Consider the following 21,809-nt stretch of genomic DNA (forward strand, 5'->3'; position numbering starts at 1 on the left):
TCTATTCTGTGACCAATTATAGACCCCATCTTAATCACTTTTGGGCAAATATGTAATTTTTGCGATCCCAACTTAGTCACTTTCTATTTATGTATCTACCTTATCAATCCTTTGAATAGGTCATCAAAAAATGAATTGACCCATTTTTTAAATTAAATGAAGACTCGGCAAGTTAATATGAAGAACTTTCTTACCCCCAAAGTCCAAAAATATGCGACCCCATTCTAGTAACTCTATTGAAAATGCGACCCCATTATAGTCAATCCAGTCGTGCAAACGTGCAAACGGAAGCAACAACTCCCAACATTGTTAGACCAATAATGTTGAGAGTTGTTGCGCCCGTGTTGGCAGTGGTGTACAAATGGATGCAGTAACTCCCATTTATGTTGGGACCTGCAGTGCATCGTTGGAAGTTTAGGCTTGAGACTCTGTAAACCATGTATACCGTAAATGATCGATTAAGCGCCGCGGTGTCATTTTGGGTATTTACAAATTAACGCCCCACCTTTGTTACGGCGCTCGATATGGATATAAAGAGATATCAAAACCATATCGCTTGAGAAATTAAGACCTCGACCAACTCGTGAGTTCTAAAGTTTTAATGTAGGAAACTCTTGAAACTAGGCTACGAGTAGTCCCCCAGTTTTCCTCAGGGATAGTAGAGCGAGCGAAACGCCAGCGCGCGTGAAAATCACCGCCACGTGAGAAAAGGCGACACACGGCCTTTTCTCGCGTGGGGTGATTTTCACGCGCGCTCGCGTTTCGCTCGCTCTACTATCCAGCACTCCACTCCTCCCCCTCCCTCACCCCACCCCGCTAATGACCCTTGTTGCCTCCTGCCTTCCGGGGCACTAACAGTTGTTTGTTGCCTGGGTCGTATGCAAATTGTACCGCGGAAGACGTAGCCTTGCATTCGTTCTATTTGTAGAAATCCTGAAGCCTTGTGAACTTGTAGTTATCCTACAGCAGCCAACGTCATGGGCCGAATACAGTTCCGAGGACGCGACGGAAACCGCCGTTTACGCTCGTGCTGCAGCGCTGTTTTGCGGCGTCTTCGACAGGATTTACTCCTGGTGCTAATTATTCTTGGCGTAATTATCGGTTTTATCATCGGTGCTACAGTAAACGAGCCCGTAAACAACATCAAAGACCCAGAATGGAAACAAACCACCATCATGTTGATAGGGTTCCCGGGCGAGCTCTTCATGAACATGCTCAAACTGTTGATCCTGCCGCTTATTGTGGCAAGCCTGATAACAGCTCTCGCCACATTGGATTCCAAAGCCACTGGAAAAATCGGCCGCCGCACCGTGCTCTATTACCTTGGTACTATGCTCATCGCTGTGCTTATTGGCATTGTCCTGGTAGTTTCTATTCGCCCAGGTGAACGCAGCAGACCTGAGGTTAAGGAGACAAAACCTCTTTCAAGGCCTTACAGAGGGCTTGACTCTCTGCTCGATCTTTTGAGGTAAAAATACTTCCTTATGGAAGAGTATTCAATTTAAGATGTAAACTCTTCGAAATTCTAAAAACTTTTTGTTCAGAATTGAAAGTCTAGTTAACAGCTTTTGCATGAGAAGGATCATTTCAAGCTAGGGCTGAAGTTATTTGCATTTTTTGCTCACTTAACGCTGGTAAACTGGAATGAGACTCGGTGTATTTGGACAGTATCTTCTTGTACGACTCTTGCCACGAAGGGGTTTTATTTGATTTGAAGAAACTGAAATTTCATTGATTATGCACCATTTTTTTCACCTTTCTCCGATACTGGCTGTGTTCGTTTTGAAGTGCATGTTAACAACTTAACTTAAGTCTGTTACGGCAGCTATGCGGCACAGCGAGCGGTATGCATGACCGCATCCGAGTTGTTATTCAGCTTGTCTACGGCTCTGTGGTTTTCTTACACTAAGGTGTCAAAGATGTTAGAATTTTTTATGTTATCCTGCGATAAAGTAGGCAAAAACGTAATGCGTTGGTTGTGTTGTGTCTTGTATATACGACATATACCTCGGTAAGATTTTCTAGACTACTCTGCCGTGTGCGATCGACAGTGAAATGCAATACACGGTGTCGCTTCAGTCGCTCGCGGGTACGGGTCTATATCATATCATGCGTGTCCTATTAATCACGCGATCGTGCATAGTCGTCAAGAAAGCAAACGTTTTGATATTTTCTCGTTTAATAAGAGCGGTTTAAAATAACGTTCGCTGCAAAACATATCAAGGCACTTTTATCTCTTATGAAATAACGATTATAAATCAGTTGTGGATGCATGCAGTTAAACAAAACGTAAACAAGATTTATGAGACATTCCTTGTATGGTAACCCGATTAACCACGCGTCATCGACGACTGACAATACAGAATTGTGTTGCATGAATGACAAAAGCACATCAAGCCCGACGACATTCATGAATATGATTAAGTTCGTTCAATTTGCTTATGTGAATGAGGCCCAATGTCTACACTAGATCATTTTGAATTGTCCATTGCGTTTGAACACCATTTTTATCATCGAAAACGCAAACTGATTCAGACAGTCTTTATAATTAGGCTTTCCTACCCACGAAGACTCTTGAAAACTCCCCTCTTCCGCCCGTGGGTTGAGCCCTCACTTTATCATTGGCGGGGTTTTTCAGTCCCGCAGCCCGTCGCTAATTTTTTATTCCATTCCACTGAACCCATTCCCCGCTGCACTAATAGCATTTCATTCCGATCCCACCTGGTTTAAGCTCTGACTTCCTACTCGGATAACCATCGATCATCAGTATCAACTTGTAGATTTGCTAGGGCTTTCTTTTACATGGAGCTTTGCCAATTTACGGAGGGGGAGGGGGACCCCAGGTAGGTGAGGTAGAATACGGCGGGTCACCCCACCTATCATGTAAACGTGATCAAATAAAATGAGAGATTATACGGGCAAACGGGTTACCCCACCTAAGCGGGTTACCTCACCTACCTGGGGTGCCCCACCTCCATGTAAACAGGCCCTGAAAGACAAATTCTAGAACTCAGAATTCGTGCGCGAAATTTATAGACGGCGCTTTTAGGATCCGGCAAAGATTTTGAATCAGTTGCCTTTAACTGAGTTACTTCAGTTCTACTTGGTAAAACAAGTTTGCATGATTTCGTTACGCTTTGTTATGTAGGAGCTGTTTTCCAGTTAACATTGTGGAAGCTTCGTTCATGCAGGTCAGTATAATAGTTATCTCAACATGTATGTGACTTCTTGAGAGCAAAAATCTCTCAAGGATGCCTTAGTGTCTTTTGCGGTTATTTATAAGGCTACCTTTTTCATATTGTTTTTTACCGTATAGCACATATGATATACGGATTTAAACTACACTACGGCTTGGAAAATTTGATTACAACAAAGGAATGTTTTCCAAGTACTCCGTAGACGAGTCAGCTGTTGTGGGCCTTGTCACGCCACGCCCCGGCAAAAACGTCCCGCTTTGTGCTGTCATAGTACTCTTTAAGCAAAACGGAAAAACCCCTCAGGTCTGTTTGTGTCATTCACTTTGTTCTGTTTGTCTATGTTTTGTTTTGTTACTTGTCGTTGTCTTTTTTTGTTTCTTTGTTCGTCATCTTTTTCATTGCCTTTTTAAAGTTTTTTTAGTCTGCTTTTCTTTATCCCTTTTAGAGTGGGCGTTAATTTCGTTTGTCTTGTGTTTCAGGGCCTAAGCATTCCATATTAGGACTAAATTTTTTTTCCGCGAAAGGTCATATGACATCATATCATGTCTTCGGAGTAGGGTCGAGTAGTGTTCGTCAAAAAGCGTTGTTGACGATAACCAGGAAACGAGAAACGGCAGTGAAACAATTGCCAATTGGCGCGTTTTTTATGAGCGTGTAGTAATTATCTTTACTTTGTAAAGGTCAGAGAAAAACGACAAGCTTAACAATCGAAAAAGGGAGACGATAGTCTGCTGTTTACCTCTGCTGTTTACCGTTTGCAGTTAACATGAAGCTGGTCGTAAACACTCTAATATTTTTTTGTTATAGTCATAGAAAGGATAAATGTATGGTGAGAGTCCATGCGAAGTGTCCTATCCTTCAAAAATGAACCCGGAAAAGATCGCACTCTCCTCGAAAACTGGCGGCCAATATCCCTTGTTAATGTAGATACGAAAATCATGTCCAAGGTGATCGCAGCAAGGATTAAAAAGGTGTTACCCAGTATCATTCACTACAACCAGACTGGTTATGTTAAAGATCGTTTCATCGGTGAAGCAATACGTTCTATTTTCGATATTATGGATTTCACAGCTAAGGAAAACATCCCAGGTTTACTGCTGTTTATAGATTTTCAAAAAGCTTTTGATAGTGTGGAATGGGAATTTCTCATTGAGAGTCTTAAAAAGTTTCACTTTGGTCGAGACTTCCTTCAATGGGTGAAAACCTTTTATAACAACATTCAAAGCTGTGTTATAAACAATGGCGTTAGTTCTAACTTTTTTACATTGGAACGCGGTGTTAGGCAGGATGATCCACTCTCCTATTTATAATTGCTCTAGAAACTTTTAAATTAGCAATTGCTGTAAGGCAAAAAGAGACAATTTAAGGAATCACAATACGAACTGAGGAAACTAAGCTTTTACAGTTTGCGGACGATACAACCGCTGTGTTAGCTGACACAAGCTCGGCTGAAAGATTATTTGAACTACTGACTTAACAAATTCGAAATTCTCTCTGTTCAAAAACTGAAGGTATGTGGATTGGATCTAAGAGACATTATAAAGAAAAACCATTCGGTATTAAATGGCCGGACGAACCAGTAAAAGCTCTAGGTGTATATTTTACTTACGACCAAAAATTCCTTAAAGAAAAGAATTTTATTGAACGACTGGATTCAATACTTACTAATATATGGTCCGCTAGAGGCCTGTCGATATCCGGTAAGGTGACAATAATCAAGTCTTTTTTTTATCCCTCAGTACATTTACGTTTGTTCGATCCTTCCAACTCCCAAGGAATTGCTAAAAGAATTGAATAAAATACTATTTAAATTACTCTGGAAAGGTGTAGATAAGGCAACAAGAGCTTCAGTTATAAACGAATACGAAGATGGAGGGCTAAGAATGGTTGATCTCGAGTGCATGGTTAAATCATTGAGATTAGCTTGGTTAAAACGTATCTTCAGTGGGACTAATTGAACTTAGTTCGAGTTCGCTCGAAATAAGCAAGCAAGCAAGCAAGCAAGCAAGCAAGCAATGGAACTTGGAAAAGCTACCTACAACACTACTGAGCTCCGTTGGGGGATTGTTCGTTTTTAACTGCAACTACAATATCTCGGATTACACAATTCCTTCTCAATTTCATCGGGAACTTTTGTTATGGTGGTCGCAATTTCGTGAAACGTTTGCCACTGAAGAAGATTGGAAAACCATAATCTGGAATAACAAAGAAATAAAAGTAGAAAACAAGCCGGTTTATTATAAACATTATGTTAATGCGAGAGTCATTTGCATTCAATGTCTTTTATTTAGTCTGAAGAGTACTGATTCTTATAATCAAATGTCTAAAAAAAATGCAAAACAAATATTTTAGAATGGACTGGCTTACGTAGGTCCATTCCATTATCGTTAAGAAGTTATGACAGGTATCCTTCCATAAACTCTCCTACATTTGTGGTGCGTAACAATAATTTTGTTGTTACGAAAGGGAAATCAAAGGATTACTACAACCTACTCATCAGAGAAAAAGCTAAACCGCCCAATATTATTCAAAAATTACAGAGTAACTTTAATTTTAACAGCGACAATCTGAATCAAATATTTAAGCTGACCCACTCTATAGTTGTCGAATTGTATGTTAAAGCCCCAGTACAAAGTAATTGACTCAATTCTTTACACAAATACAAAGTTGTATAAAATAGATTTTAGAACAAATAAATAATTTATGTACTTTCTGTGACAATCAACCCGAATCATTAACCCATTTGTTCTATCACTGCTCACGTTCTAAACAGTTTGGATTGAATTTGAATTATATTGGTGCCTTATTTCGAATCAACGAATTCGTCCCTGCTTGGAAAATGTGCTCTTTGGAATTTTGACGGAAAATGCTTGCCCTTTACTTCAATTACTGAACTATTTTATAATTATTGGAAAACTCTATTTGTGGGACTGTAGGAGCAAACAAATCCTTCCAAGCAGTTACGGACTTAGGGCGAAGATCATCGCTAAATATGAAACAGAAGAAAAATTCAGTAATAAAGAATTCTTGAAAAGAAAGTGGATACTGACGCCTTATTTTTAACTCCGTATTATTTCTTGCCTTGTTGTACTTTTTTCTAACTTCTTTTAGCCCTGTAATAATTTAACAATTAATTTTGCGTTACTCTGCTAATGTAAATTGTTAAAGTGTTTTTTTGTAGTATTGTAAATGTAATTATTTAATGTGATTATCAATAAATATATTTACATCAAAAACCCGTCTAGAAGACTCTAAAGTTGAATTGACTTTCCTGGTATTGTTAACATACTTCACCCAGTGTAAAATACACGAAATTCCTATTTAATCTCTCTCACAGAAAAGGACCAAATATAGATCTGTGAAGCCAATATATCACGAATACAACAAGACAGTCGACGTACAGTCCATTCCGGCAAATAGTTCCATGAAGATATTCAACAATGGAACGATCAACTATACGACGATTCGCGAAAAACTCGCACCAGGATCAGATCTCGTTCCCAGTGGCCTCGAGATAGCATCCCGTAACATGAATGTCCTTGGGTTGGTTGTGTTCTCTATCGTTTTTGGCATCGTGCTGGGTCGTGTTAAAGAGCGAGGAATTCCAGTAAAGCAATTTTTCGAGTCGCTGAACGAGATTCTCATGGAAATGATTGGCTTGGTCATGTGGTAAGGGTCATTTGTTGTACATTATTTTTCTGAGAATGGTAAAAATATAGTAACCTCTGATGCCATTGATAAAGATGATATGATGATGATGATGATGATGATGATTATGATTAAGATGGTGGTGGTGGAGATGGTGGTAGTTGGAATGATATTAGAGACCTTTAGATTCTAAGACGAGTACGAGTATGAGATTTTCTCAGTACTAAGTAGTGCGCGTGCGTGAACCAGCGTCATTTTGGCAGGAAAACTTGGTAGCCGTCGTCATTCTACTGCGAGTTTTAGCGAGGATGTCGTAATGGCGGAAACGAGTTATCAAATGTTAGAAGTTTCATCTTTTTGCGATCCCGAGAGGGCTTAACCTCCTTCAATATAGATAACAGTGCTACTTTTCTAATTAAAAAAAAAGTACAAGGAAGCTTTCTGGGGTGTCTATTTTTTGAGAATACGCGAAGAAACCCCAGTTTAACTCCTCATCGTTCTCGTCCGTCGAATCTAAAGGTCTCTATTGACGATGATGACGATGATAATGCTAATATGCTATATGCATGATGCTTATGACACTAACGAAGGTTATAATGATAATAACGATGACGAAAATGAAAAGAAATAATGGTCACTATGGGATAATAATGATGGTAACGTGTCCGTAATGTATCCTTAATTATTTTTGTTTATTTTCACAGGCTTTCTCCCATTGGCATCTGTAGTTTAATAGCAGCCAAACTAGCAGCTATGGATGATATCGGTCGAGCATTCGAGATGCTGGGCTATGTGATGGGTACTGCGACTGCTGGCCTCTTTTTACACGGTGTGATCATTTTGCCACTTGTCTATTTTATATTTACAAGGAAAAACCCGATAATATACCTTAAGAACCTTTCTGATGCCGTGGCCACAGCATATGGTACAGATTCCAGGTAAATTCCACAATATAATTACAATACCTCAATTTTTTTTGGTCATTTGTGCTAATTAAACGAGGTCTGTAACCCTGCATGAAGATGTTTAGCGAGAGTTCTTTAATTTGTTACCTCCAAGAGTCGTCTAATGCACAGAGGCTGGGTTTTTGGTCTTGTATCACGTATAAGGTGTAAGGCCAAAGCCACTCAACTGACCAATAACCTGAGAGACAGTTCTCACTGATGTGGCGCCACGCCTTTTTGCAATTAAAGATGAACTCAATTGACGAAATAATTATGTTTTCCTTCCCGATAGCATATTATTTTCTTACTTTGCTTTAAGACTCTCCATTGAGGAGAAAGGGGGATACTTTTTCTTTGTCCCGAAACCCAGGTTTAACCTCCATACAGGGACACCTTAGTACTCAAAACGTGACTGACTAAAAAGTGGGTTGCTTGTTAAGTTAAAGTGTACACTGATAACACTAACGATAACTTTCACAACATGGGAAATCAACACACAATATAGCAGAGAAACGTAAATCGTGATTTTTTATATACATTATTGAGCTGTTTGAAACAATGACTACTGCAACAGATCCAGAGACAGGTTAATTATCATTGGTTGTTGGTAAATTATTATCAGACCTCAGCCCAACCTCTATTCAAGGCACATTTTTTTCGGTCCCGAGGGTGTCCCCTGAAAGAGAGGCTCCCAAGTAATTGGCTTCGGTTTGCAACTATTTAACAGTTATTCCTCGAGCCCGAATGGGCTCTGAGTCAATGGGCTATTGACTCAGAGACCATGAGGGCGATAGGAATAATTGTTTTAGTAAAATCTATAACATATAGCCTAGTAGTAGCTCAACCAATCAGAACGCAGCATTGATAACTAGTTGAATTTTACTAATAATGGAAAAACCACTCTCTGTTTTTACCTTTAAATTATTAACCTAGCGCGGCCACTTTGCCAACCACTATTAAATGCACTGAGGAGTACAATGGTATCGATAAACGCATCAGTCGTTTTGTTCTTCCGCTGGGAGCCACTGTCAACATGGACGGGACAGCGTTGTATGAAGGCGTTTGTGCCCTGTGGATCGCCCAGCTGCATGATATTGACCTCAGTGCTGGGCAGGTTATCACCACCGTGTATGTACCATTATACACCGCTTTAAACTTTTCTCTTAAGGTTCGGTAAAACGGGCAACGAAAATGTGCAATTCGTTTTGTAACATCAGACGTTGCACGTTTACCATCCACGAATAAAACCTGTCTTGCAACAAATCAAGTCGTTGCGGGGTTGCGAAAGGTTGTTGCAGTAAGTAGAGAGAGATTCTCCTTCAGTTTCCAAAAAAATATTGTACATGCCACGCGTTTTACCGGTCCAAGGCAAACTTATTTTGCATCAAGTGCTGTTAAACCCTTGTATGGCTTAACTCCGCAACTTGTAGTATTCTGATTGTTGCAAGACGAATTTGAAATTAGGGGATATAACGCATCTTTTATTAGGGGATACAAGTCGTGTGGCAGAAATATTGCAAAACAAGTTGCACGTTTTTGTTCCCCGTTTCAACCGTAGCATAAGGGCAAGTTGTAAAACTGTCCAGAATAGATTTACCGGAATTAAACCATGTAGTTGGTAGAGATTTCGGACTGAATGAAACTTATCGGTACTTGGTGTCCCCTTCACAATGTTTTCCTCTATAGTGTTGAATTGGTTTTGCTGGAAATATCACTGTGATGGAATAGTATCCTAGGAGAGGAGGAGGAGATGAGGGGAGGGGGGGGGGGTGGGGGGGATTCATGACTTAGCTCCTCTGGGCACTTCCCAAACGGATCACAGTTACCGTATTGAGTGACGGTATCGAAGAGATATACAGGAAAGCCAAAAACTAAAAAAGCATGTTGTAAACAATATTTAAAGTTGTGACTTATAAAACTAAGAAATCATCTACATTTATCATAATTGGCGATGATTTTGTCAGGGAAAGACTTTTATTTATGAATTTTTAGACTAAAGCTTGTAGTTAAGGAAATTAGGCAGACATTAAAAATATCCTAAACGACCCCGTTTTGATTAATGTTATCAGTAAAATTAATCAAATACATTAATGAATGTAATCCCTTATTTGGCGTCTATTCTCACTTTCAGGCTGACTTCCATGGCTGCAGCAGTGGGCGCGGCTGCAATTCCATCTGCAGGCTTGGTTACCATGTTGATTGTCCTTCAAGCTGTCAATCTGCCAACCGAAGACGTAGCTCTTCTTTGGGCCGTTGATTGGTTCATGTAAGCCAGACAGTTCCATCTTGTTTTCCGCCTTTATGTCTTTGGTTTCTTTTCCTTCCGCTTGTCCACTTTCGTTTTCCGTATTCAAGCTATTGTACGAAGAGAATAAAGTGGAAGCAAGTGACAAATGGTCTCAAATTTTAAGAGCTAGGTTCGAACCACTAAGGGGACTTTAAATCTGCAGGGGGTTCTAGTGTCTCTTTCCAGTCTTAATATGAAATGTGTAGCTATCTTGAGTTTATGCGTGCTTGAAGGCATGCTCTAGTTCGTTGTCACAAACAGTGTTTTTCTCGATAGTTACGAGGTGCCAGTTAAAGGATTAACAAAAACCTTCAACTTTTTAAAAAAATACTTTAGATAATGATATTTTTTTTCTTTGCAGGGATCGTTTCCGAACTGTGGTAAATGTTCTTGGTGATGCCATTGGGGCTGGAATAGTGGCACACCTGTCACGTGATGAGCTAAGGGAGGCTGACGAGGCAAATAAAGGAGATGACCAGGAGCTGCTCGAAAAATACAGGCCTAAGGACCCGGATATGGTTGTGTCCGGGTTGTAAAATTATTCGTTTTGAACCATGTTTAGAACCTATAAATGAGCATTTTCAAGGGGATTCCTGAAATTGTACGCGAGTAGTTTTTCGAAGATTTTCTTTAGAACGAACGGCACGGCAATGACCATATAGTTTTTAGACACTTTTACAGGTGTATTCGTAACAAAGCTTGAAAAGTTAACTTGTTTTGCAACTTTGTCAATAGCAACGCACTGCTCAGTATATTAAACTTTGAAAGGTGAAAATGACAACCTTATCTGTAAAATATTTTCCACAGCTTTTTCAAGTGTCTGTCGCTTGACCCCGGTCAGTCAAGCCTCTGTAACAGAGTTCAAAGAACTCAAAGAAGTGTTTTATTGCATCTGCGCATTCGTTATTGACCAATATTGCCAAGTTTGTTTGTTTGTTTATTTCGTTTTGTTTTGTTTTGTTTTGTTTTTTCCTTTTATGGACCAAGACAAAGTCAAAGAAAGCTAAGGGTTTATTACTCTGAGAACGAGGTTGGTTTATTTCCACATAGGTGTTACTGGGATGGATCTTTTGCTTTAGCTTGCTGGGCCGGTTCATGCATGTTTCACGTACGAAGGCAGATTGATGAAAAAGTTGCAGAGATTTATAAACGTTACATTATAACCTAACACAGATACCTAGCATCCCTTTTTTTTCTTTGTTTTTTAACGATTTTGGACCAGTGATGCCAATTTTGAAAGAGAGATTAAAAAAGTTGTAGTCTTGACCACTAGAAAAAAATCATTTCAGGACCTTGTGGATCTCGTAAAGTCTTAGAGCATCTTTTCCTAAACGAATAGATACTCTTGCAAACAGTGCTTATCTGGTTAAAGTTCGGCATTAAGTCTTACAACAGGTGCGTGATAGTACCACAGTACGAATCCAGATTAACGCGTGGCCATTACCTTATGGGGCCTGGGAACTGTACAAAGTCAAATCCACAACCTGGCATCCTTTGGTGGCCTACAGGATATTATTGGCCCAGAGCTCCAACTTTTAACCTCCCCCGCTGGAAAAGTTATTTTTTCAATTGCTGTTGTTCAAATTAGCCAATCGCAAATCGTCAAAGAAAAAACCCGCGTCCACGCCTAAATTTAAAAAAAAAAGTTTAAACATCTGGCCCCAGTGGTTCAAAAGTTGGATAGCGCTACCCACCGAATAATTCACTATCCCGGCGGGATAGCGCTATTGATTTCACTAATACTTCTCCGCTGGATAGTGATTTATCCGGTTGATAGCGCTATCCCCATTTTGAACAAGTGGGACCTGATGTCTGGGTTCCTGCTGATTTACGTGTACACGTAATCGCCGATTAAGCAGCGGTCTTTCAGTTTGTAAATCATTGCGTGTGATACAAATTTGTAGCGGAAATCATCCACTCTGACTTGGAAGTAAGGAGCTTAAGTCTGACAACGAAGGTGGTGGCCTCAAAAACATAGCCTGTGTACTGCACACAGGCTACAAAGACAGAGAATTTGCGATAAGCAAACTTCATTGCTCTTTACTGTATCAGTCCAGTTCAATTCGTCAAATATTGAGAATTTTTTTTTTTTTATATTTTATTTTATTTTTTTTTATTTTAACAAACAACAAATTAAATACAAGTTAAAAGTGACAAAAGAAAGAAAAACTACAAAACAAAAACAACAACAACAACAAAAAAAAACATCAATTGAGAGGAGAGCAGCAGGCTAAAAGCAAATAGCGAAGTTGATACATCTGGTCCTTTTTTCTTTTTTCTCTCCCTACTTTTTCGTTTCCTTTTTTTTCCTTGAGTACAAGGGCACAGTCGAAACCAAAACAAAAAAGAGATGTAGAGAAGATATTTATATTTAATTAGGTTTTGGAGACTCATTTAATTTGGATTTAATTTTAAACTACTGTGTCTAGCAAAAGCAAGAAAGTCTGCTGGATTCGTTTCTCCACATGGGGAAACTTTATTGTCTTTCATATCCGAGGGCAGTCCTATTTCTTCCGGCTTAGCGCGTTTCGTTCGAATTTCGTGAAAACGTGAAGGACAACAACGACTAACTGCAGAGTAAAAAAAATTGTGTGAACATTTCTGAAGGAAAACAACAACTTACTGCAGAATAAGCCGTTCCATTGACTTACAGCTGGTATTTCCTACAAGTTTCAGGATAGGAACGTTACCGGTCATACATACAATGTAATTTTAAAGGTATACTTGTACTGTGGTACTACCACCGAGCCTGGGTTACCTGTTGTTTTAGTGCTATCTGACTTGACAAAGCGATTTCCTTATTTGGTTTGAGTGCAACTACTTTTTTTGGGAATGAGATATTCATCTGTTGTTTGCAAAACCCCGCCATTATATTGTCCTGGGGTTACAGTATTTTTCAAAATCAAATACATAAATATATATATTTTACTGTCTCAGTTTTTTGAAATAAATTTTTGCCGGTCGCTTGATGCTGCTTTTGTAATCGTTATTTTGGATACGTTTTGTTCGGTCTTTTCTACGTTGTCTTTCAATGTCCCAGTTGGATGCAAACAAGAGCCATCCCCCGGCCCATTGTGGTTCCTGATGTATAGTGTCACGTCGTTTCCAAACTTTATCCATTGAATCCTGTATTTTAACAAAGACACCTGGAGATATATGGCTTATGATTGTATACCTAGGCCAAGGGAGTAGCTTTACCCTAGTGCGAAAAAAATATATTACTGCTATGAAATATTAATAACGTATGCGGGGTTCCCACCGCAGATGATAGGCAGATTCAATATGAATAGGTTTTATAGCTCAGTTTGACTTTCGGCGCTTAATTAAGAATGTTGCCTGCTATTAGAAGATTTATAATGCGACTAAACGGCTCATCACAATTTCCTTCAACTTTCCTGCAATGTAGAGTGTCAATTTTGAAACCGGCAATTTGCTCCAATTTTTACACCTTGTTTAGTAAATAAACATAAAGCAATTGAATGCACTAATTAACCAAGGTCTTATTATGGTAATGTGCTTGTCAGTTAGAAACACCTTTTTCTAAGCGGTAACTATTAAGAAGTCGAAATTTCGTGAAGAAAACCACACTGAACAGGCACTGCACACCGCAGTTCAGTTTTCCAGGTAAGTGTTTCTTGATCAGCTGTGAACGAAGTCGTATGTATTAGTCATTTCCACGTTTCATGAGGGTTTATTTTAATCGAGAACTGTTGAAACGTGGACGTGGTTGTCGTTTGAACCTATCATGCCGAAGCCTAATCACTTTGATACGACCAGTAAATATTCTTTTCAAAAACTGCCAAGATCAAACAACTGGATGTCTAATGTTCGACTCAGAGATGGAGTAACTCGTGTCAGGAAAGTCACTCCTTAAAACAGTTTTTATATCTGCATGGCACCTGATGCCACGGAGAAAATGGTTTTTAGAAAAGACTTCTCACTTCATTTAATTCAATTGATCGTTAAACTAGCACCACCTCCACTCAGATGTGTACAACGTTTGCAAGCTATCACCCAGCAATCTGAGCATTGTAACAAAGTTTTAAAATGTGGCGTTCACAAGCGGAATTACATGTAGGTGTATGCATACAGGGTGGTATAGTTGATTTGTGAGAAGACAAAAGTTACAAGCGATTGAAGAAAGAAGAAAAAGAAATAAACCAGTTCATCAAATATGTTTCATAAACGAAGGAATAGGTTTGTAACGAATACCAAACGTTTAATTTTATGATACTGTCTTAAATGACATTTAACTCGGATTCAAAGTCACTGAACTAAATAAATTAAAACACTCTAAATGGTGGAAAGTTGATCTTCGCAGGTATCGCTAGTGCTAAACTTGCAACGAGCGAACAAAAATAAAGAAGATATCTGCTAAATAACCAATTTAATGTGTCCTGGCAGAATCAAATGGCTGTTGTTTAGTGACGTGATACAAAAACGCCTTGTTGGAGAGCCAGCTCAGTGGACAAGAAAAACGAAAAACTTGCGCCTTTTAATTTGTAATAATGACCTCCTGTTCCACGTCAGTGGCCTGCCCTTCATTTATTGAAAATAATAATCTGTTCAAAACAATGGAAAGGTGCTTTAAATATAGGATAATACCTGAACTACAAGGCCTTCTTAAAAATGCGCGCTCGGTCATTTTTTTCAGGAAGGCCGAGGAGCGAGGGCATTATCCGATTTAATGCGCCTTTCCATTGTTTTAGAACCAGCAGGTCATTATTGTGGCCACTGAAATGGAGCAGTAGGTTATTATTCGTTGAAATGACCTCCTGTTCCACGTCAGTGACCTGCCCTTCATTTATTAAAAATAATAATCTGTTCAAAACAATGGAAAAGAGAATTAAAGGCTCATACTGACTGACCAGGTGAAAAAGGGTCGTTTGCTTCACTTCTTGAAATAAGGCTCTATTTCGAACATTTTTTGGGAAGGCATAAATTAAGACAAGGCACGATCAAGGCTCACTGAGAAATAGGTTGAGTTAAATAATTCTTAATCAGGATTCCATAGAGGACCTAACTTGAGACGTGTCATGTAAACATTGGAGGTTTATCCTTTTTCTCCAGCCTTAATTTTGGTGACCTCCAGTCAGCGTTAAGTCACTTGATCATGACTTAGAGAGCGGAGGAGGTGCCTGAAATTCAGCCTGCTCTTGCTCTAGCCGATTGTAAAGGGACGAAGTTTTGACCATTTTCCTCTCATATTTTCATAACATTGTATATAATTTGATTTTTATTTGATCTTTTTGGGCCACTTCTTGGAAACGGATGTAAAATAGTAAATTGAGAAATTTAAGACTGGAATTAGATGTGTGGCTGATTAGCTGCTAGCCTGCGTCGCAGACAGTCTAATCCTGGGTCTCGGGTGACAAGTCCGTCTGCAACGCGCGCAGGCTAATTCGGTACTACCAAATCTTTTTTTATTTTCCTAAAAATGATAATGTTTCTGTCGGTATATTTATATATAATTATAGGGCGGTCTGATATTATACTTCTTAGATAAAATAATGCATTGATGGATTGTTGGATGGAAGGTTTGTTTATTGATAATTAGGTTTCGGTGCTTGTAAGTTTGTTCATCGACCGGTTGCTTTGATCGGGATCCACTTATTTCACGCCTCTCCCGGCTCGCGCCTTTTTGCACGCCTGCCATTTTTTTTCCCGCGCTCGTTTTGCTCGAAGGACTAAGAACAAAGAAGGGCTTACTGCCGCTTGTTTTATTTTAATAATCTATAATTCTATTTCAGAACTGCAATAATGAACTGGGCGAAATTGTTTTCTGTGTTAGCTCTCGGAAATTTTTTGATCTTCTACCAGTCTTCTGCAGCTGAAAGCGATTCCTCTGGAGAAGGGGAAGAAAAAAAGCTCCATGAAATGCCTCTGGTGTTTGGATGGATAGAAAAGCCCCCATACGCAACACCACCAACAAATGGATCTTTAGACAATGAAGCGCAGGGAATGATACGTGATGCAATAAGCCCTTATATTCTTATGGAGTGTGGATATAATTGGGGTAAACAATATCAAGTGGCCACTAAGAAATTCGAAAGCGAATTTGAAATGATCGAGTTACTGAGGCAAAACAAAGTTCACGTCGCGCTTCCGATATTTGAGAATCCAGAAAATCGTAAATACATAGACTTGCCGTTTTTTAAACTTGATGATTATCACGGAACCGAATTTATCACTACTGAGGATGATACCACAGCGCTTACAGTTGTAATGGATTCTGTTTTGAAGTCTTGGCCATTACTCGCTGTCTTACTTGTACTTACGGCTATTGCTGGAATTATCATGTGGGCTTTGGTAAGTGTAACTACATTATCAAACAGCTTTGTACGCACAACATTGCAAAGCCAAACAATGCAAGTTATTGAACCGCCGCTGTCTTTTTCAAGTAATGCAGTGTGTTTTAAATTAGGTCTTCTAACTCTCTGAGGACCCTGACTCGTCCCCAGTCGTCTTCGTGTAACCCGCGCGGCGGGAGCAGGGGGTGATGGGAAGGGAAAAGGGTTTATCCCCTCGCGCCACTAAGGAGAGATAGATAGAGACGACTGGTGACGAGTCAGCTGAGCACCTACTGAAACGTAACAGTTCTGTGGTGAAAGAAAAAAACTAACTGTAAATAACTGATTAGAAACAATCTGAAGGCATTTTGTAAACTTTAGTTCAAATTGTCAAAACCTTCACTGGTGTCAATCAAGCGATACATCTATTGCTTCTGCTTTGCTAAACGTTCATCCTGCTCATACAAATAACTCTTTGTACGAACGATTGTCTCTCACCTTTGTTCAAATTCGGCAGGACACGTACTGGAATAGTGAAGAATTTCCTCGCTCATTTATCAAAGGATCATGGGATGGATTCTGGTGGTCTTTTATTTCTATGACCACAGTAGGGTAGGTAACTGCTTTCCAGCAAGGCGGAAGCCAATTTTGGCCTGTTGTTATGGTAGCTCTTCCGTACTACTGCCTCTACTCGGCGCTCGTGCTAAACTGATTCAGCGAGACTTTAGCTAAAACTCAAAAAGACAAAAAGTTTTAGTCAAAAAGGGGATAAAAAGTAACAGAATACCAAACACAGTAAGCAATCAGACAAAATCAAACTCCACGGTATGGTCCGTACCGTACGCACGCGCAAAGCCATATCATAAACGGCCAGAACACGGCCCGTTTCATCACACAGAGGGCTGATAGCTTTGCAGCGATGAAGGAAGGCAAAACATTGCCAGGGTAGTATGCACGCATGCGTAAAATGCTGGCTATAACAAGAGTCTGGTTATGTGTGCTTCTTTGCTGACCTCGTATCATGAATAAGTAACCACTTGCTAACAGCATCAAGGATCAGACGCATGTTGACTCAATACTGCTGACTGGCCACACTTTTAGTTGCGATTATAATGGTTGAAGATACCCACTACTCCAGTCACATCATAAAAAATGTGTGAGCAGAAGTCAGTTGCTGGATGGCGTTTTAGAAAATCAAATGTTACTACATATTCACAGTTTCCAGTCCAAATTGTTGCACAATAATCGTCGGGCGTAAATGCATAGGCTCACTAATTCAAACATCTACAGTTCACTGCAGCAGTTCAGATAAAACGTTAACTGACAGTAATCTAATAATTTTTACTATTAAAACAGCTATGGAGACAAATCTCCCAAGTCGATCGTTGCTCGGATATTTTCCATCATTTGGATTATGATGGGTCTCATCGTCATGGCAATATTCACGGCCAGCGTCACTTCAGCTTTGACAGCGGCTTCTTTGGATCTTGAGCCAAGCAACCTTGAAGGATATAAGGTATTATAACATCTAAGACTACTCTCCTTTCAATGGGCAAATCAGTCACACAAAAAACTTTGTCGGTTGAATTTGGGAATCACCTGAATCTTTAATATCGTAATTTCCAATCAGCGTCATCATCATTATCATCATCATCGTCATCAACGGTTATTAGGAGCAAGGATTAGCACAGTTGGTTAGCTAGTGCGCAGCCTTCTGCGCGGAGGTTCCGAACTGGATTCCCAGCGAGTGTGACCTCAAATCCTTGTTATGACTTCTTTCCTTACCATGTAGCTTTAAATACTCGTAAGACGGAGGACCAATGAAGAGAGGGAGGTAAAATAAGCGTACCGTCAGCCTCAGTTAATACCGGTTATTATTTACCGACGTAAAATAAGGACACTATATATCGATCATCATTATCATATAACATTTAGAAAGAAAATTTCTTTCTCAGTTGATTCAAATAATTCGTATATACAATTATCCGCCGGCGATGGTTCAAAGTAACGGACACCTAAATACACGAGATCTTTCGATTGCAGGTAGATTCTCTGAGTCAGCTTTCTACCACCAACAGGCTTTAAATCGTTTTGCGTTAGAAAGCAGATTAAGTAAATCTCGTCGATATTACACCAAGAAAGTCTAACTAGAAAAACTTTAGAGTAGTCATAAAATCCATCTATCTGATTTCTATTAGGTTGCTGTGTTGGGTAACGGGACGGAATACCAGCATGCGCTACTAGAAGATGCTCATCCAACAGGTATTTTCAAAGCTTTGACACGCACTCTTGTACTACTACATCTAATCTTAAGTTAAAACAGAAGCTTCTCTCAAATCTTTGGGTGGCCTAAACATGTGTCCCACATTATGCTAACCCCAAAACGATTTGTTGTACTTCTTTGTATAGAGTACAAAAACATTGAAGAAATCGTACAAGCGATGAATACAGACGAAGTCGATGGAATGATGTTAGACCACTACACAGCTTCTTACTATCAACAAGGAGACAAATTAAAATCATTCGTCACTGTCACGAATTTTGAGCTCCGCAGAGAAGTTGGACTGCTGTTTTCTGAAGACAGGAGGTTCATTGCAGAATGCTTTTTGCTTTATCGTTCAAATATTTGGCGACTGGCTCAAACAATTACAGGAACGTTTAAGGTACTAAAGAGTCTTCAGAGGGACTAACTTCATTGCCTGAGTAGATGAGCGCAATATAATAGAGATTGAGAAGAGAACTGTGACGTCACAAAAATTCAAATTTGTGAAATTGAGGATTGGTCAGCATATTCAAAAAGAACAAGATGAAAAAAGCCCCCTTGAAAAAAGTCAGCCTGTTAGTGCAAATTGGCAAGGAGATAAAAGCACGGGTTGGCTCTGATGACTTCTTTCGAGATCCTTCTAAAATTGGCTTGGACCTTAACTTTAACGATTAAGGTCTATTTTAGAAGGATTTACGAGGATCATCGGAGCATAACATTGTTTATATACCACCAACGGGCTGATGTTTAGTGAACATTTTCTATCTTGTTCAGTCTTGTGGATGAGCCACCCAATCCCATAATTTCGGAAAATTAGTCAGTTGTGACGCCATCACTTCTCTTCCAGCTCTATTTATTTTTATTCAATTTTTGCTATTTTAATTTCATAAGCCCCGGGCTCAAAGCTCGAAAGAAATATTTAGTTAATTAAAACGCTATTGATGAGTCCTTTTTTCCCACTGACTGAACCAATGCAATGAAGCACAGAAACAACGAACCCACCTCTTTTTCATCGTACGGTGATCATTGAAATTATAAATGAAAAGAAGATTATCGCACTTAAAACACTGTGATTGTTACTTCTGTTACAGCTGAACTAGGAAACTGTATTGTAGCACGAAGAACCAATATTAAATGTCAGCCAGTGGAATTGGACAAAAAGGGGAACTGGATAATGGCACCACTGATAAATTGATAAGCTGATAAGCTTGGTTGAATTCTTATAAATTCATTTCCCTTGTCAATGTGCTCGTCCCCTGGTACCCACTCGCCTTCTCGAATTACATCCCGACCAATTTATTATTTCAAGCCAAATCATAAAATGGGCTTCGTCGCCGTGATCGCAAAAAGACAAAATGGTGCACTGACCTCCTAAAAGACAATGGGTGTTTTTCCCCCCTTGCCGATCTTTTGACTATTGAGGGGATTGGTGGGTCGTTTCAGAGAGATAAAAAAAAAATCTGAGTAACAGCGCTCTCTCCCTCTCAGTCAAGCTGATGACACAATAGGTTTCCCAAGCACTGGTCAGCCTTAAACTAACCAGGACTAGATTTCTGGATTTTTACGATGCAATGAGCGCGAAAACAAGTAATAAATAAAGTGGAAAATATCTGTCCACTGCAGCCCAATATACGCCTATTTTATAGGCGATTGAATACAACACTGTGTGTCTGGTAATAAACAGGCATTTTTTGGTCAGTTTTTTGATAATCTGTTTATGATTTTATTTTCCATTTTAGCTAAAACAACAAAAGTCTACTAAGAGTGTCAGCCTCTTTGATGATTCCTCGCTCTTAATTAAACAGTTTCTTTACACATCGCTGGGAATTCTGGGTGTTTTGGTTCTTGCCGGAATGCTGTGGGAATTATTTGTCAAGAAAAAAGTTAAAATAAGGAAAGGTCAGGTTGTAGGTAAGTCTTCAGTCTGCCTGTTTTTATAAATACTATTGGGGCGTTTGAAACCTAAAGAGGGAAAGATTATTTGGTAGAAAGCTCCCCTAAGAAGCAAGGCAGGTTGTTTCGGTTCTCACGTTAAACGAAAATTGGATAACGGTCACATTTTCCTGGACGCTGCCGACCCCTGACTTCACATGATGAGTTCATGAATTTGACTTTTTTTTTTCATATTGCACTTAGCTAGTGCAGGAGACAAAAGTCAGTCGAAGTAGATCTAATAACTTCGGCCAAACTGTGCTCAAATAACTCCAGCCAAGGCCAAGAGGATACCATGTAGTCTCAAATACCACCAGTTTGGTCAACTTAGATATATAATTTTAATATTGCACTTTAAGAGGGCGGAGGAATCAAAAATACGTGATGAATACCTTACGATTTCTATATTAGAAGTTAGGAAACAACGCACACACAGTCACTTGTCGGATAATCAACCCTTTATACCCTCCAAAGTATTTTGAAAATACGTGCATAGTTTAACGTCCAGGACACAAGGCGTCAAGTTGTTCAGGCAGGATGCAATTTAGTCCAAATTCAAAAGGCATATGCTAAACCCCAGAGGACTGTTACTGAAACGGGCAGCCGTGAACGGGGAACGATCACGGAGAATGGGGAAATGAAAAATGGGAACAAAAAAGATTTGGAAATAAAGTTACTAATAAGGCTAGGGTTCAAGTTAGGTTTCTTCCCAGTTTTCATTTTCCCGTTCGCCGTGTTCGTTTCCACTCCGCGTTCTCCGTTTTAGTAACATCCAAAACCCAGACGAACGATTCTAGACGATAGACGATAGACGATGGAGGAAAAGCGTAAAACGAAGGCGATATGAATTTGCATCTTTGTCACACAATCCTGTGTAGGCTTTGATAGATTGTGCTAGCATAATGTTTGGCATAATTCGTCATCAAGGAAATAATTTTCACCCATTTTCCGAAAAAAGCACTGCTAACATAATTTGTACCTTTGGTTGTATTGCAGCAAAAAAATTATCAACCAATTTTATTTTTTTACCCGAGTCTGACAGTAAGTGACCGAGAACTCGTTCCACAGGACTGAATGCATGCGCGTTACTAGCTCGGTTCCCCCGCAAGAGGGTTAACCAAGTTGTCAGACATGGAATTATGCGCTCTTAAAGTTCTTATATGTAAATAAGGTAAATGCGGTTTCCATTTACTTCAGTGTTTTATAGTTATTGAAGTGTTTTAACCAAATATATTAATTTTTAACTAA

General features: G+C 39.4%; 2 protein-coding genes across 2 annotated transcripts; both read left to right on the forward strand.

Moving 5' to 3' along the window:
* The first annotated feature begins 861 nt into the window (after positions 1–861).
* Positions 862–10,857, forward strand: LOC140950390 (excitatory amino acid transporter 1-like). Its single transcript, XM_073399606.1, has 7 exons — positions 862–1,468; positions 3,149–3,191; positions 6,535–6,866; positions 7,550–7,783; positions 8,723–8,917; positions 9,921–10,055; positions 10,438–10,857. The coding sequence occupies exons 1-7, from the start codon at positions 978–980 to the stop codon at positions 10,610–10,612; spliced, it is 1,605 nt and encodes a 534-aa protein (XP_073255707.1). The 5' UTR covers positions 862–977; the 3' UTR covers positions 10,613–10,857.
* A 4,979-nt stretch (positions 10,858–15,836) lies between these two features.
* LOC140950853 (uncharacterized) lies at positions 15,837–20,797 on the forward strand. The gene is made up of 7 exons (XM_073400073.1): positions 15,837–16,385; positions 16,884–16,978; positions 17,723–17,882; positions 18,565–18,628; positions 18,776–19,029; positions 20,369–20,540; positions 20,766–20,797. Exons 1-7 carry the CDS (start codon positions 15,837–15,839, stop codon positions 20,795–20,797), a joined length of 1,326 nt encoding a protein of 441 aa, XP_073256174.1.
* Positions 20,798–21,809: the final 1,012 nt, after the last annotated feature.

The sequence above is a fragment of the Porites lutea genome, chromosome 10 (assembly GCF_958299795.1).
Source record: "Porites lutea chromosome 10, jaPorLute2.1, whole genome shotgun sequence".
In the NCBI taxonomy this organism is placed as follows: domain Eukaryota; kingdom Metazoa; phylum Cnidaria; class Anthozoa; order Scleractinia; family Poritidae; genus Porites; species Porites lutea.

Bases quoted from the DNA above. Each gene is read 5' to 3' on its own strand.
- LOC140950390 (XM_073399606.1), top strand. From the start codon at position 978: ATGGGCCGAATACAGTTCCGAGGACGCGACGGAAACCGCCGTTTACGC. The intron at 6,867-7,549 runs GTAAGGGTCATT...TTATTTTCACAG, and splicing joins ATGATTGGCTTGGTCATGTG to GCTTTCTCCCATTGGCATCT. The intron at 10,056-10,437 runs GTAAGCCAGACA...TTTTCTTTGCAG, and splicing joins TGGGCCGTTGATTGGTTCAT to GGATCGTTTCCGAACTGTGG.
- LOC140950853 (XM_073400073.1), top strand. From the start codon at position 15,837: ATGAACTGGGCGAAATTGTTTTCTGTGTTAGCTCTCGGAAATTTTTTG. The intron at 16,979-17,722 runs GTAGGTAACTGC...CTATTAAAACAG, and splicing joins ATTTCTATGACCACAGTAGG to CTATGGAGACAAATCTCCCA. The intron at 18,629-18,775 runs GTATTTTCAAAG...TTCTTTGTATAG, and splicing joins AGAAGATGCTCATCCAACAG to AGTACAAAAACATTGAAGAA.